This window comes from Desmodus rotundus, chromosome 5 (assembly GCF_022682495.2).
Source record: "Desmodus rotundus isolate HL8 chromosome 5, HLdesRot8A.1, whole genome shotgun sequence".
NCBI classification, from domain to species: Eukaryota; Metazoa; Chordata; class Mammalia; order Chiroptera; family Phyllostomidae; genus Desmodus; species Desmodus rotundus.
Window position 1 is genome coordinate 137,682,387 of NC_071391.1, and position 15,526 is coordinate 137,697,912.

Sequence of the window (15,526 nt, forward strand, 5' to 3'; positions counted from 1 at the left end):
AGGGTAGTATATTACAGGGAAAGCTTTCCACTTAAAAAAACTGGGAATACATTTCGTTGTAAATCTTTTTTTAATTTTTAATTTTTTTTCTGATTATAAATATAAATACATTGACTATAGGAAATTTGTAAGGAACAGAAAATACTTTTTTAGAAGGAGAAATTCATAACAAAATTATGTATTTTGGGCTTCACACCCACATATGCAACTGCCAGTTGAGTTATTTCCATGACAAATTTCACAGGCACTTAAAGGTTGGTATACCCAAACCTAACAGCCCCCGTTGCCATGCTAGAACTACTGTCCAGAGAGTCACCCAAGATGAAAACCTGGCAGTTGTACTTGATTCCTTTCCTGATACCCCGTGTCAAATTAACCATTAATCTTTTTTTCTTAATTTATTTTTTAATTAGCAGTATTTATTGTGTGCCTCTCCTCATGGAGTGGTACTGGCTGAACTACTTATCTTTTTGCTTTCTACTTATCTCTTTGCTTTCTGTGCCGTATTTTGTTTGTTTGTTTGTTTTTCCCCAATGCTGCCACCATGTTGCTCCTGGAATGATGTTTCTAAAATATACATTTGATCTTTCAGTGGGTTCCCACAGCTGTCAAAGTAAAGTTCATATTCTTTAGTTTGGTCACAAGAACTTCCATACTAGAACATTTGCCAGCCTCATCTTATTTCATTACCCATCCCTGGCATGTTAAATACCAAACAACTTGCATTTCCTTAAATGTGTCGTGTTCTTTTTTTAGTATTTTTTTATTGGGGTGACACTGGTTATCAAAATTATACAGGTTTTAGGTGCACGGTTCTACAACCCATCTGTACACTGTATGTGTTGTAGACACATACCCCCAAATGCAGTCTCTGTCCATCACCATTCATCCCTCCTATACCCCCTCCAGTTCCCCTGTTCCCCTCCCCATGACAATCACCACACAACATGTCGTATTGTTGTGTGTGTTCATGAATCTTTCTCTTTTTTTCCTTTTTTGCTCAATCCCTCCAGTCCTCCCCCACCACCTAACACAAGAAGCTGTCAGCCTGCTCTCTATCTTTGAGTGTCTCTATTTTGCTTGTTAGTTCATTTTTTTGTTTGTTGGATTCCATTTATGAGTAAAATCATTGGTACTTGTCTTTCTCTGAAGTATGTAATGTTCTCATTTACCTCCTCTTTATCCTTATGCAATGCCCTCCATTTTCTCTTCTATTTTAATAATAATGTCCGTCTGTCCCATTTTAGCTCAAATTTGAGTAAATCCAAGAGGCCTTTCAGACCTCAAGCCTCTCTTCTAGTTTCACATAGCCTGCAATGCATGTTTCAATCATATCATATATCATATTTATCATACATACGTATTGCCTTATTTGTCTGTCCCAGAAACATATACAGCCATGAGGGCAGTACCATTACAGGTAATGATAGGTACTCTGTATTAGATAGAAAATGCTTATTAGATAGAAAAATGGTATTTCTTTGGAAGTTGCTGCTTTTTATGACTTATATTAACATTTATTTGCATACTAAGTAAAGGAAACATTAGTATGATAATTAAAATTACCTTTTCACTGTTAATGTGAATGTATGTTCTAGAAGCAGAAGTTTTACGATTTAAGTAAGGATTTATTTAAGCTATGAATAAATAGGAAAAATTAGGATAGAACAATGTACATAATTTAGTCACGTAGTAGAGTCATATTGATAGTATTTAAAGAAATGCCCAAATTGTACCTAAAACTGTATGGAACAGTATTAATGTTTGGAATATAAGGTCCAAGTCTAGTGTTTCTTCAGTATTCCCTACAGTGATCATTAAATAATATGTTTAAATAAACTACTGATTTCAACTTTAATTGAAATTATATCTAAGAATATAAAATAATGTGTAAAGAAAAGTGCAAATCTGTGAGCATTATTTTAAAATGTTTTCACTTAGTGACTGAACATTTGGAAACATAGTGGACATGATGCTAACAGGATAAAATGTAGGTAGTGAAATGATACTTCAGGATATTTATGAGAAGTAATTCTGATAACATATGGAAAGCCCTTCTCACTGCTCAAAAAATATTATTTTTTTACATTTTCAAAGTTAAAACAATTTGCAAATTTAAAAAAATATACAACTAGGAATGAATGAACAAAAAAAATCAATTATGTGCTGGTAGTTGCTTAGCACTGATTTTCTACTCTGTTATATTTTTCTAAAAATTACAAAGTTAACAGTGACTGGTCATAGAAGGTAGAGGATTTAACTTATGATTAGATTCTACCTACTGAGAAATTTGCTAGGTTAGTTTGAGTCAGACTGGGGTTTAAAACTATTGGCAGAAGAAAAGGAGAGAAGGCACTTTGTGAAGGATAACTATTCAGCTCTTATTCCAATTCAGATGAGGACTTTAGTTGGTATTAGTTGTGTTCACTCCTTATTTTTTTTTGGTTTACTTTGACTATCTCAAGCAATTTTATTCATGCAAAATATATTTTCTCATTCCAACAAGAGGAATGAATAACTTTATCACCTTTTCATATGTATTTCAGTTAAAGATCTAAAAAATAACACATTTTTAACCACCAAATATTCTAGTAGTCATTTATTATCTGTTTCAATATTAATTTCTATCTTTATAGAAGGTAAATTCCACAAGGACAATACCATGTCTGCTTTTTTCCATCCTTGTATATCAAGCATAGCACTTGGTACAGTGTGGTAAATAAGTATTTGTTGAACAACAAAGAATGGATGAAAGCAACCTTCCTACAACTGTGTACTCTGTGATTTGGTTTAAATAAAATGTATAATGTTTAATTAGATTTACAACGTTAAAGAACATTTTTAACGCCTAATTTACAATTGCCATTTCTCATTTTCTTTCTTTCCCATTGAATGATCTGAATCTGCTTGGTTTGTCCTAGTACTTAAATTATTCCCAGGTTTTAACTTTGGAAACAGCAAGAATTAACCAGAATACTCTAGTAGGCTCTTACAATTTTTTTCAAGCTAATTTTCACCCAATGAATCATAATTTTATATATTCAGATTTGTCCAAAATATATATAACTTATGTAAAAATTCTATTAATGTACAAAATGAATTCTTATTTTAAGATTTGTCTGTCCCTGTCTTTTTGTTCTGTCTCTTATTGGATAAGTTATAAGGTTTCCTAAAGCAGATACACAAATCCCTTAAAAGACAAATTCCTTAGAAAACAGGAGTAGAAAATAGTAGCTTTTGCCTGTTTTTCTTATTTTGTGCTGATTTTTAAAATTCTGGAACATGAACAGGTGCTTATTTTGTTCATGATTCATGTAGATGTAATCTTAAAACCTTTCATTTAAATTCAGAGTATTATAAACAAATAGTATATACTTTCTATGTTATCAGAGGGTATTTTTATTCTTTTTTTAACATATGTGTTTAAGGCACTATTTTACAAATGCAAAATGTGGTTGCTGAGGGCCAGTGTTAATCTGTTGGGTTATTATCTGTTTTGTGTTTATTAATATAGTTGTTCTATTACTAATACAAGTTTTAACGATAAAATGTTTTCTATCTTAAATGGTACAATAAAACTTTAAGTTAAATACATCTGTTACAGTTCATCAAAATAACATTCTCTTGATTAACCAAACATCCCCTCTCTTTGTGTTTTTGAGTAACAGCATGCTTCTATGGCTCTTTAATTAAATGTCCTTACCTTACATTTGTCTCGACTGGCTTCTGTTTACAGAAATTGTAAACCAATTGAATGCTCTGAGCAGCTTAGATGAAGATCAAGATGACTGCATAAAGCAAGCAAATATGCCTTCAGCTAAATCAGCCAGTTCCTCTGAAGGTCTAAGAGCTTTCTTCCTTTCTTTCTGCTTCTGATTGCCTGTATTTACTGTGACCTGCTACCTCTTGGCTTCAGTCTGTACTTAGCTGTCAGTTTTGTCTTTGTGCTTTTCCTTGAATGTTTTCTTTGCAAATTTGTAGTACACCAACAGGCAACAACATAACAGTACTTACTATCTTTAGCAAAGCCTTATATCAGGATTCTCATTAGGCAGTGATTTTAAAACTTCTTATAAGATAATTATTAGTCATATAACATGGCACTATTTCTTCAGAGTATATATATTGTAAGTGTTTTAAAAAATATTTTCTTAGATTAAAACCATTTGAATTATATTTAGGAGAGAAGGATGTTTTACTAAAAATCTAGTTCAGTACTTTTTTATTAGATCAAATTAAATTCAGATGAAGGTTTCTATAGTTCATTATTTCATAAATTTTCAAGTTAATATATATATGTTTGTTTTGTTTTATATGAAAATGTTGGTATGCTACAAAATACTTGAATGGCATTCTGCCACTGGTAAAATGCTTTATCTTATTATTTGCAGGTATTATTAGTGTGAATTTTTACAGTTTGAAAATTTCATGAATGATCAAAATTATGCTTTACTGTGAACTAACTAACACATATGTTTATTTTCAGAGCTTATCAACAAACTTAACTTTTTGGATGAAGCAGAAAAGGACTTGGCCACTGTGAATTTAAATCCATTTGGTGATCCTGATGTAGCAGAATTAAATCCTTTTGGAGATCCTGATTCAGAAGGTAGCAAGTTTTTCCCCCCCCCTGTACTTTTAAGCCTTTGTAGAGTCCAATTTTCTGAAACTACAAGGGCAGGAAAAGATTTATTTAAAAAAAAAAAAACTCATAAAGTGATTTTTGTCCCTAGTGATATTACTGTGTTCAGTACACTTGCAGTTGATCAGCAATTTTGGGTAGCTTCCATTGAATTTTTAAAGAAAAAGGAAAATTTTACATAGACATTTACTTGGGGCTTATTTTTAAATTCTGTTAGTTTGATCAAATAGTAAAACTCTTGTTAGAGATAACAATTGTTCTTTCTCTTATTGGGTAAATTATAAGGTTTCCTAAAACAAATACTCAAGTTCCCTTAAAAGACATATTCCTTAGAAAACAGACATAGAAAATAGTAGCTCTTGCCTGTTTTTCTAATTTTGTGTGGATTTTGAAAATTCTAGCACATGAACAAGTAGTTTACCTAATCTCATTAGTTTGACCTACCAAGTGAGGTTGGGGTTGTGGCACATACTGATATTGATGTGGCAGAGTGGCTTCTCTCGACAACCCTTCTAACCTCACCCTCGGAGAGTTTGGTTAGTCTGTCTACCTCCCACTCCTTGGCTCCGGCTGAAAATTATGGTCAGTGGTGAGAGTAAGTTTTACATGTGAGTAACAGCAGAAAGAGCAGAAGGAAGATTGAGAACTACTGTTGTCATGTATACAACATAATTGGAAGTAATAAACCCAGGTAATTTTTTTCCCCTTGGTCATTTTTCTTAACAAGTAGTTTTGATCTCTTACAGCCTAGATAAGAGCTGTTGAAGAATGAGACTTATGTTTAATTAAACTCTTTTTGCTCAAAGTAAATGCAAGAATGATTAACCACTGTTTACATTTTTTTGAGTACTCTTATGAAATCTTCATGACTTTAAAGAATTTTGCTGCCACCTGTCATGGTGAAAATGAGGTTATAACTTCAGGATTCTCTCTGTTGGAGCAGCATTATTTTAGAATTCATTTCTCTTTCTCTTCTTTTACTTTCTCCCTTCTTATCAGATTGTAAATTAGTAGTTTAAATTAGGAGTTTTTATTTTGTTTGTGAGCTAATTAAATTATGAATATATTTTAAATCTTAACAGTTACAACAAGTCTTAGAGGTAATCTAGTTCAGATGCCTATTTTCATAGATTAGGAAGCTGAGGCCCAGAGGAATTCAGTGATTTGAACAAGAAATTTAGGTCGATGGAGGTGAAGTTGTAACTAAGATTTCTAATCAAGAGCCTTTTTTGACAATACAGCTTCTCCTTGATTGCGTATACTATCTGAATATATTGTTTTAAAAATATTACCAAGGTATTTTGAGACATCAGTATTTGAACTTTCCATTTCAAAATCAAAGAAGTAATTTTTCTAAATATAGTGGGTCTCTTTTCTGGGGAACAGAAAGAAGTAGCAGATATATTGTGTAATACTGTATTTCTATATAGGAGAGGTTAGCCAACCTGACTCAGAATCTTTACTCATGCTTATATAAAGCCTAGAAAAAAATTGACAATGAGTATTCTCTTTAAATGTACATCTCTTAGACTTTTTGGAATAAGTGTTTTCTATTAGATACTTATTTTTATGGAATAAATTTATTTTTATTGATTAAAAACTTGAATCTCCGGTAACAAAAGTATTTGGGGAAGATAAAAATGTGTTGCAACTGTGTAGTTGGATGATGATGATGATGATGATGATTGCTTTTATAGCTTTAGTTTCATATATTCATGATATTCTGTGCTTCAGTAACTCTTTTAGAAAGTTACTAAGTGTATTTGTTAGCCTTTATATGAAGTAATCTTATCTTAAACCCTTTTTGTTGTCAGTTCTGTCATTTTCAAATCTTGCTCTATAGCTTGAATATTTTCTTACTTTTGGTTTTGTAACTGATGAATTTGCTTGGATCAATTTTTACAATTCTTTTCCTGAGAGTGAAAATTAAAATTTTATTTCCATTGACCAATTTTGTCAGTTTCTTAAGTGTTTGAGACCTGATATTTGTTAATAAAAAATTCTGTAGGCACAAACTTTGCTGTCTCTTTTCCCTTACTGAGAAAAAAATGCTTCATTTACATTATTATAAAGATTCTAGTGTTGTTAAGTTTAAATATTATCCTGATCTTTCAAAAGATACACAGCTACTGAGTCTCTTCTCTAGTACAAACTGTATTTAAATTCATTTTAGTATTGATTTATTATTTTATGAATTCTCTTTCACACTTTATAATTGCTTCCCCATGGTGTATGGAATTTTAATTCAGGGTTTTTATGGGGTTTTTTTTCCAGTATAAAGACAAAGTAGGTATTCTGGGCTAATGTCTAACAGTATAGGTAAAAGTAGATTGACTTTAGAATGTAAAAGTCATATGGTATTTGTCCCTCACCGCCTGGCTTATTTCACTTAGCATAATGCTCTACAGTTCCATCCATGCTGTTGCAAAGGGAACAACAATAAATAAATAAATAAATAAATAAATAAATAAATAAATAAATAAATAGTAAAAGTCATAAATAGGTATCAGTCATGAGATTTTTATAATAATCAGATTAAATTGTTTAAAATGTCACTTATGAAACAATTGTTTTTGCTGAGAATTTCAGTAAGATATTTTCTGCCTCCCTCTCCTGGAATGTTCTGTTGGAGTTGCATGGCATAATTAAAATTACTTTTAAACTATCCTATGATTATTGGCTTTCTTCAGTTGGGGAAAATATTTTTATCAGCAAAATCCATGATCAGATTTTGGACATTTTCGTTGGAAATTTCTAGTTTTGTTTTCAAAGGTTAATACACATAAAAGAAGAAAAGGCCGGTATTAAGTACTTCACAAGTTGGAGGATATGATACCATTGGTTGTAGTGCTTTTGTGCTGTGAATCAGAGTTTTATTTTTCAGAGTACATTTATTTTCAACTTCAAATTTGTAATAATAAAATTTAGAAGAATTTGGTGTAACATGTCTGTCATCTTATTGGTATGATTTTAATATAGTGCTTTCAACCTGAAAATTATATTATTCTTTTGCATTATTAGAGTATTGATTGGATCCCAGTTATATTTTTAAAAAGTCAAACATGTCTTTAAAGCTCTAAAGATTTAAGGTCTTATAGAATACAAAAACCTGTTGAAGACTTTGCAAAAACCAATTGAGTGATATGTGGGTGTATTTTTGATACAGTCCAAAATGACTTTTTATATCCCTAAGTGGTTTTTGCTTGTATAACTAACCAAAGACCATTTCAAAATTTAATCCATTTTATGTTCTTTTAAAAGCATACATTTATTATGTATCAGTTTGAGATGGCAAGCTAGTATATTGAAATAAAATAGGCAATAATAGAATGTTATACCTATAAGAAGGTTCAAATTGTCATATCATAATGCTAATATTATTAGAAACTCCAAAGGCATTCCAAAGATGCCATCTTGGGGAGCATCATTCCTGGAAAAATAGACAAAGATCTTAGATATCACATTTTCTGAATTCAGCCCCTCAACATGTGCTAGTGCTTTGACTCGTTCAGCTCCATAGAGTTTATTAATTCAATATAGAGTATTTTTGAAAACACTAAAAATATAAGAAAATTTCATATAAAATCAATTGAATTTAATTCATCTGTTGCTATTGTTTTATAGAATCAACCACTGAAAGAGTTTCACCTAAAAAACCAGAAGAATCTTTTTATAATAACAGCTATAATTCCTTCAAAGAGGCACAAACTCCACAGTATTTAAACCCATTCGATGAGCCAGAAACCTTTGCAACTATAAAGGATTCTCCTCTCCAGTCTACAAAAAGAAAAAATATAAGACCTGTAGACATGAGCAAGTACCTCTATGCTGATAGTTCTAAAACTGAAGAAGAGGAGTTGGATGAGTAAGTATATTTCATTTTGCTATGATCATAGGTCAGTCTGTATATTAACTAGGGGATCCTTCTGTAATACACCTTTTGATGGTAAAATGAGGTCTATTGTAATGTTAATATACAGTTTACAAGTCAGTGTCTATCTCATACCCATCTGAATTTTTATAATCTTGATTCTTATTCTCCCTGCCATCTGAGGAAAAATGGTCCTGGAATCTCTGATTAGAATTTCTAAAGTGTCTTCCCATAGAAACTATATTACAAATAGCACTTGGGTATTTTTAATGGATTACTGTATACATTATACTTCAATATGTTAAGGGTCTATTATGGGAACCAATAATCATTTATGATTCTGATTTGATGAGAAGATATGTTCAAATGCCAAACAATGATATCATAACATTTATAAATTAGGAATTGCCATTTATGTTATGATTTTTACCCAGATGAGAGGCTTATTGACCACAAGCTCAAAATAGTCAGTATGATTACAGCTGCCATTTTACCAAATCTAGGGTAGGCATAAGAGAAAGGTGTATTTACATTGTGTTCTGAAGTTACACAGTGTACTACCTGTGTGAATGTAGGCTGTAGCCCTGAGTGTATTAAAAAGCAACAAGCAAAACTTTTACCTGGGGCCATGATGGAGTTACACAGACTGGATATAGCTTCTTGTCTTACCTAAAAAATTGAATAGCACATGAAGTAACAGTTTCAACATTGGACACAAATGGCACAGGCCAAGTGATCCCTGAGAGGAGGAAAGAAAGAAGGTGAGCCCTACAGTTGTCCAAGATTTATTTATGGGATTAATAGACAAGTGTGCTAAAATAAGTAGTATGAATATACCCCAGATATTCAAGAAGGTGGAAGAAAGCATGAGCATGGAGAAGAAAATGTTAGTGAACCTAAGGACATAGCTGTAGAAACTATCCAGATTGAAACATAAGGGGGAAAAATGAAAAAAAATAAGCAGAGAATCAATGAGGTAACTGCACTAATATATGTGCAGTTAGGGTTCCAAAAGGAGAGAAAAGAGGATAAGGGAGGACAGAAAAAATATTTGAAGAAATAATGGCCAAAAGTTGTAGAAATTAAAAAATAGTAATAAACCTACAGGTCCAAGAAGCTGAGTGGACCCCAAATATAAGAAACATGAAGAAAATCACAGCAAGACTTTTAACAAAAACAAGTCAGAAGAAAGTAGGGTGATATTTTTAAAGTACTGAAAGAAAAAAAACAAAACAAAAAACCTATCAACACAAATTTCTATCAACCCCACACACAAAAGGATATTTTCAGATACCTAAAAGCTGAGGTAATCTAACACCATCAGACTTGTGTTGCAAAAAATGTAAAAAGAAGCTCTTCAGTCAGGAGGAAAATGACACTACTTGGAGATTTGTATCTAAACAAAGGAATGAAGAGCACAAGAAATGGTAAATATATTAGTATATATAAAATACTTGTCTTATTCTTTTAAATTTCTTTAAAATATAATTTATTTTAATGTTCAAATAATAATATATTCTGTGTTTTATAGCATGTATAGAAAATGACAGTCTTAAAAATTGCCAATTATGCCCTGGTCTGGTGGCTCAGTTGGTTGGAATGTCATCTGATACACCAAAAGGTTGTGGGTTCGATTCCTGCTTGGGACACATACTGGAGGCAACTGATTAATGTTTCTCTCTCACATCAATGTTTCTGTCTCTTTCCCCCTCAAATTAATAAACATATCCTTAGATGAGAATTAAAAAATAATAACAAAAAATCAACAATTATGACAATTTAGCATAAACACTGAGAGTAGGAAATTAGAGTGCTGTTTTAAAGCGTCTTAAACATGATACTTGAAGATATACTATTTTTTTACAAATGACATAATTTTTTATGTAGAAAATTATAAGGAATCTTCAAAAGTTTACCAGAACTAAAAAGTAAATTTGGCAACATGATTACAAGATACATGATCAATATACAAACTTAATTATGTTTTTCTATAGTAGCAGTGGAAAATCAGAAATAGAAAAATTTAAAATACCATATATGAAAGCATAAAAATGCCCTCAGGGATAAATTTGAAGTTGATGTGCAGTAACTATATGCTGAAATCAACAGAACATTGCTGAGAGCAATTAAAGAGAGAAATCTAATGGACAGAAATCTATGGCCCTGGATTCAAGTTGATCTATACATTCAGTGCTATCCAAATCAAAAATTTGACATACATTTTTGTAATAACTGATAAGCTAAATCTAAAATATATATGGAAATGCAAGTTTCCTAGAATAATCAGAACAAGTTTGCAAAAGAACAAAATTAGAGGACTTACATTTCAAGACTCATTAACCAAGGTATTATCTTAAAGGTAGACATACAGGTGAAAGAAGGAGAATATGAAAGTCTAAAATAAATCCACACATATATTACCAATTGATTTTTGACAAAGCTAGCAAGGGAAGTTGGTTAGGAAAGGATAATCTTTACAATAAATGGTCTAGAACAAGTAGATTTCCTTATTCTCCCTCCCAAACCATCCCCCAGACAAAAAAACTACAACATTGTCTCAGATCATATACAAAATTTAACTAAAAAGAGATTATATACCTGAAAGTAAGAGCTGAAACATTGGAACTTTTAGAAGAAAGCATAGAGAAAATCTTAGTAACCTTGGGTTAGGTAAAACATTTTTAAAAGAATGCAAAAAGCACAAAAAAATCAAAGGAAAAATCATTAATTTAGACACTATCAAAATTAAAAACTTAAAGGCACGTCACAGTTTGCAGAGATTCTTTGTACAACATGTACCTAACAAAAGACTTCTATCAATAATATGTAAAGAATTTTTTGCTCTGATGGTGTGGCTCAGCTGTAGGTGTTGTCCCTCTAAGTGAAAGGTTGCTGGTTTGATTCTGGGTCAGGGTAAATGCCTGGGTTGTGGGTTCAGTACCCAGTCGGGGTGTGTGTGAAAAGCAACCCACCGTCTCTCACATTAATGTTTCTTACCCTCTCTTTCTCCCTCTTCTCCTTTCTCTCTAAAAATAAATAAAGAAGTTTTTTTTTAAAGGAGTATTTTTAACCCAACAATAAGACTAACTTTTTTAAAGAGGGGAAAAAATTGAACTGAAATTTCACAAAAAATAAGAGAATGGCCAGTGTGCACTCAAAAAGATGCTCAACATCTTGGTTTTCAAGGAAATGCACATTAAAACCAAATCAGATACCACTACACACCCACTTGGATTGCTGAAATTTAAAAGACTGGCTATAGCAAATACTGTCAAGAATGTGGAGCCACTGGAACACTCATAGAACCCTCAGAGTTCTAAATGATAGAACCATTTAATTTTATTTTTTAACTAAATTTATTAGGGTTACATTGGTTAATAAATTATATAGATTTCAAGTTTACAGTTCTGTAATATATAATCTGTGTCTTGCATTGTGTCTGCCACCCAATCAAATCTCCTTCCATCATCATACATTTGAGCCCTTTTACCCTTTACTATCATTCCTCATCCCTCTTCCCCTCTAGTAACCACCATACTGTTGTCTGAGTTTTTGTTTGTCTTGTTTATTCATTTGTTACTTTCAGTTTTGTATGCCACATATGAGTGAAATCATATGGTTCTTAAATTTTTCTGTTTGACATATTTTGCTAGTGTCATATTCTCAAGATCCATGCATGTTGTTGCATCTTTTATGGCTGAGTAGTGTTCATTCCATTGTATGTATGTACCACATTTCTTCATCCAGTCATCTGTCAAAGGACACTTTAGTGTGATAACCATTTTAGATAACAATTTTGGCAATTTCTTTAAAAGTTAGCCCTGGCCGGTGTGGCTCAGTGGATTGAGTGCCAGCCTACAAACCAAGGGATTTGCCAGTTCGATTTCCAGTCAGGGCACATGCCTGGGTTCCAGGCCAGGTCCCCAGTAGAGGGCGCACCAGAGGCAACCACACACTGATTTTTCTCTCCCTCTTTTTCTCCTACCCTTCCCTGTCTCTAAAAAGAAATTAAATCTTTTTTTAAAAAGTTAAACATACCTACCATTTGACCCAGCCATTTCATTTGTAGGTACTGTTTACTCAAGAAATGAAAGCAACCCTGACTGGTTTGGCTCAGTGGTTTAGGCATTGTCCCCAAACTGAATTCCCAGTTAGGGCACATGCTGGGTTGTAGGCCGAGTCCCCAGTTGGGGGCATGTGAGGTGCAACTGATCAATGTTTTTCTCTCACATCAATGTTTCTCTTCCTCTCTTTTTCCTTCCTTTTCCCTCTCTCTATAATATAAATAAATAAAATCTTTTGAAAAAAGGAAACTAGCTTTTTTTTAAAAAATGAAAGCATATGTCCACAAAAATTTATATATGAATATTTTAATATCTGTTTATTATAATAGCAAAATATGGGAGTAACTCAAATGTCCATCAGTAGGCAAATAGATAAACAAATGTGGTATATCCACACAATGGAATACTACTCAATAATAAAGAAGAAACATATGATCTTTTGGGATTTCATTTTTTAAATTACATTTTATTGCTTGTGCTATTAGAGTTGTCCCAATTTTTCCCCCTTTGCCCGCCTCCACCACCCACACTCCCTCAGTATGCAGTCCCCACACTGTTACCCATGTCTGTGGGTCATGCATATATGTTCTTTGGCTACTAGATTTCCTATGCCGTGCTTTATATCCCTGTGACTATTCTGTAACAATCAATTTCTACTTCTTAATCCCTTCACCTTTTTCGTCCATCTCCTGACCCTCCTCCCATCTGGCAACCTTCAAAACATTCTCTGTATCTGTGATTCTATTTCTGTTCTGCTTATTTGTTTATTTTGTTTTTTAGATTCAATTGTTGGTGGATATGCATTTGCTGCCATTTTATTGTTCACAGTTTTGATCTTAACGAAGACCCTTTATCATTTCATATAATACTGTTTCGGTGGTGATGGACTCCTTTAGCTTTTTTTGTCTGGGAAACTCTTTGTCCTTCAATTCTAAATGATAGCTTTGCTGGGTGGAGTAATCTTATTTGTAGATCCTTGCTTTTCATCACTTTGAGTAATTCTTGCCTGCAAAGTTTCTTTTGAGAAATCAGTTGATAGTTTTATGGAGACTCCTTTATAATAACTCTCTGCCTTTCTCTTGCTGCTTTTAAGATTCTCTCTTTATCTTTAACCTTTGACATTTTAATTATGATGTGTCTTGGTGTGAACCTCTTTGGGTCCAACTTGTTTGGGACTCTGTGTTCCTCGACTCATGTGTCTATTTCCTACAACGAATTAGGGAAGTTTTCTTTCATTATTTTTTTCAAACAGGTTTTCAATTTCTTGCTCTCTTCTCCTTCTGGCACCCACCCCCCGACACCCCTCATGATACAAATGTTGGTACACTTGAAGTTTTCCCAGAGTCTCCTTACATTGTCTTCATTTTGGGAGATTCTTATTTCTTCTTGCTGTTCTAATTGGCTATTTTTTCCTTCCTTATATTCCAAATCTCTGATTTGATTCTTGGCTTCGTCCACTCTACTGTTTGCTCCCTGTATATTGTTCTTTATTTCAATTAGTGTATCCTTTATTTCTGACTGGATCTTTTTTATGCTCTTGAGGGTCCTCACTTAGTTCCCTGAGCATTCTTATAACCAGTGTTTTGAACTCTGAGCCTAGTAGATTGCTTGTCTCCATTTTGTTGATTTCTTTTTCTGGAGTTTTGTTCTGTTCTTTTATTTGGGCCATATTTCTTTGTCTCCTCATTTTGGCAGCCTCCCTGTGTTTGTTTCTATGTATTAGTGAGAGCTGCTATGATTCCCTATCTTGATAGTATGGCCTAATGTAGTAGGTGACCTGTAGAGTCCTGTGGTACAACCTTCTCTTTCACCTAAGCTTGATACTTCAGTTGTACCCACTGTGTGAGCTGTGTACACCCTCCTGTTGTAGTTGAGCCTTGATTACTTTTGGTACATCCAAGGTCAGCCACCACGTCTGTTCTCTCAGGGCCTCCCCAGCATAAGGTACAAAGCAATCTGCAGGTGGGTACTACTTGTGCTGGGCTTGGAAGTACCCAGGCAAGTCCAGGCTGTGAACCAAGAACAGCTGCAGCTAGTACCAGGCCTGGGACCCCTTAGCTAGAGGTACAGGGCTCCCTGAGGCCAGCTGCTGCTTGTTTGAAAGAATTTAGGAAAATCTGAATCATGGCAGGTGTAAGGTGATATTTCATTGTGGTTTAATTTGCATTTCTCTGATAATTAGTGCTGTTGATCATCTTTTCATATGTCTACTATCCATCTGTATGTCCTCTTTGGAGAAGTGTCTATTCAGGTCTCCTGCCCACTTTTTAATTAGATTGTTTGCCTTTTTGGTTTTGAGTTATATGAGTTCTGTGTTTTAGATAGTAACCCCTTACTGGATGTATCATTGATTAATAACTTTTTTCACTCAGTAGGTTGCCTTTTGGTTTTATTGGTGTTTTCCTTTGCTGTGCATAAACTTTTTAGTTTGGTGTAATCCCATTTGTGTTTTGTTCTGTTTTGTTTTGTTTTTCCCCAAAGATATTTATCAGAAAAAATATTATGAAGGGAAATATCAGAGAGTTTAATGCATATGTTTTCTTCTAGGAGTTTTATGGTTTTGAATGTTACATTTAAATCTTTAATTTATTTAGTTTATTCTTGTATGTGGTGTAAGAAGGTGGTCTAGTTTCATTTTTGGCATGTATTTGTCCAATTTTCCCAACACCATTTATTGAACAGACTGTCTTTACCCAACTGTATATTCTTTTCTCTTTTGTCATAGATTAGTTGAACATAAAGGAATGGCTGTATTTCTGGGCTTTCTATTCTGTTCCATTGATCTGTATGACTTTTTTATGTCAGTACCATTCTGTTTTAGTTACTATAACATTATAGTAGTATAGTTTGATATAGCATGACACCTCTAACTTTGTTTTTCTTTCTCAGAATTGTTGTGGCTATTCAGGGTCTTTTGTGGTTCCATGTACATTTTGGGGATTATTTTTT

General features: G+C 33.0%; 1 protein-coding gene across 14 annotated transcripts in view; it reads left to right on the forward strand.

The window, feature by feature from the left end:
• The window catches only part of EHBP1 (EH domain binding protein 1), a 370,181-nt gene that overhangs the window by 172,485 nt on the left and 182,170 nt on the right, over positions 1-15,526 (forward strand). For 9 of the 14 annotated variants that reach the window (XM_071221562.1, XM_045189390.2, XM_053924179.1 and 6 more), the window contains exons 8-10: positions 3,737-3,841; positions 4,487-4,609; positions 8,267-8,507. In XM_071221562.1, the coding sequence (XP_071077663.1) occupies positions 3,737-3,841; positions 4,487-4,609; positions 8,267-8,507 (469 nt within the window). The remainder of the gene's footprint in view (positions 1-3,736; positions 3,842-4,486; positions 4,610-8,266; positions 8,508-15,526) is intronic. The other 5 variants (XM_045189391.2, XM_045189393.2, XM_053924180.2 and 2 more) reach the window with 1 other exon arrangement.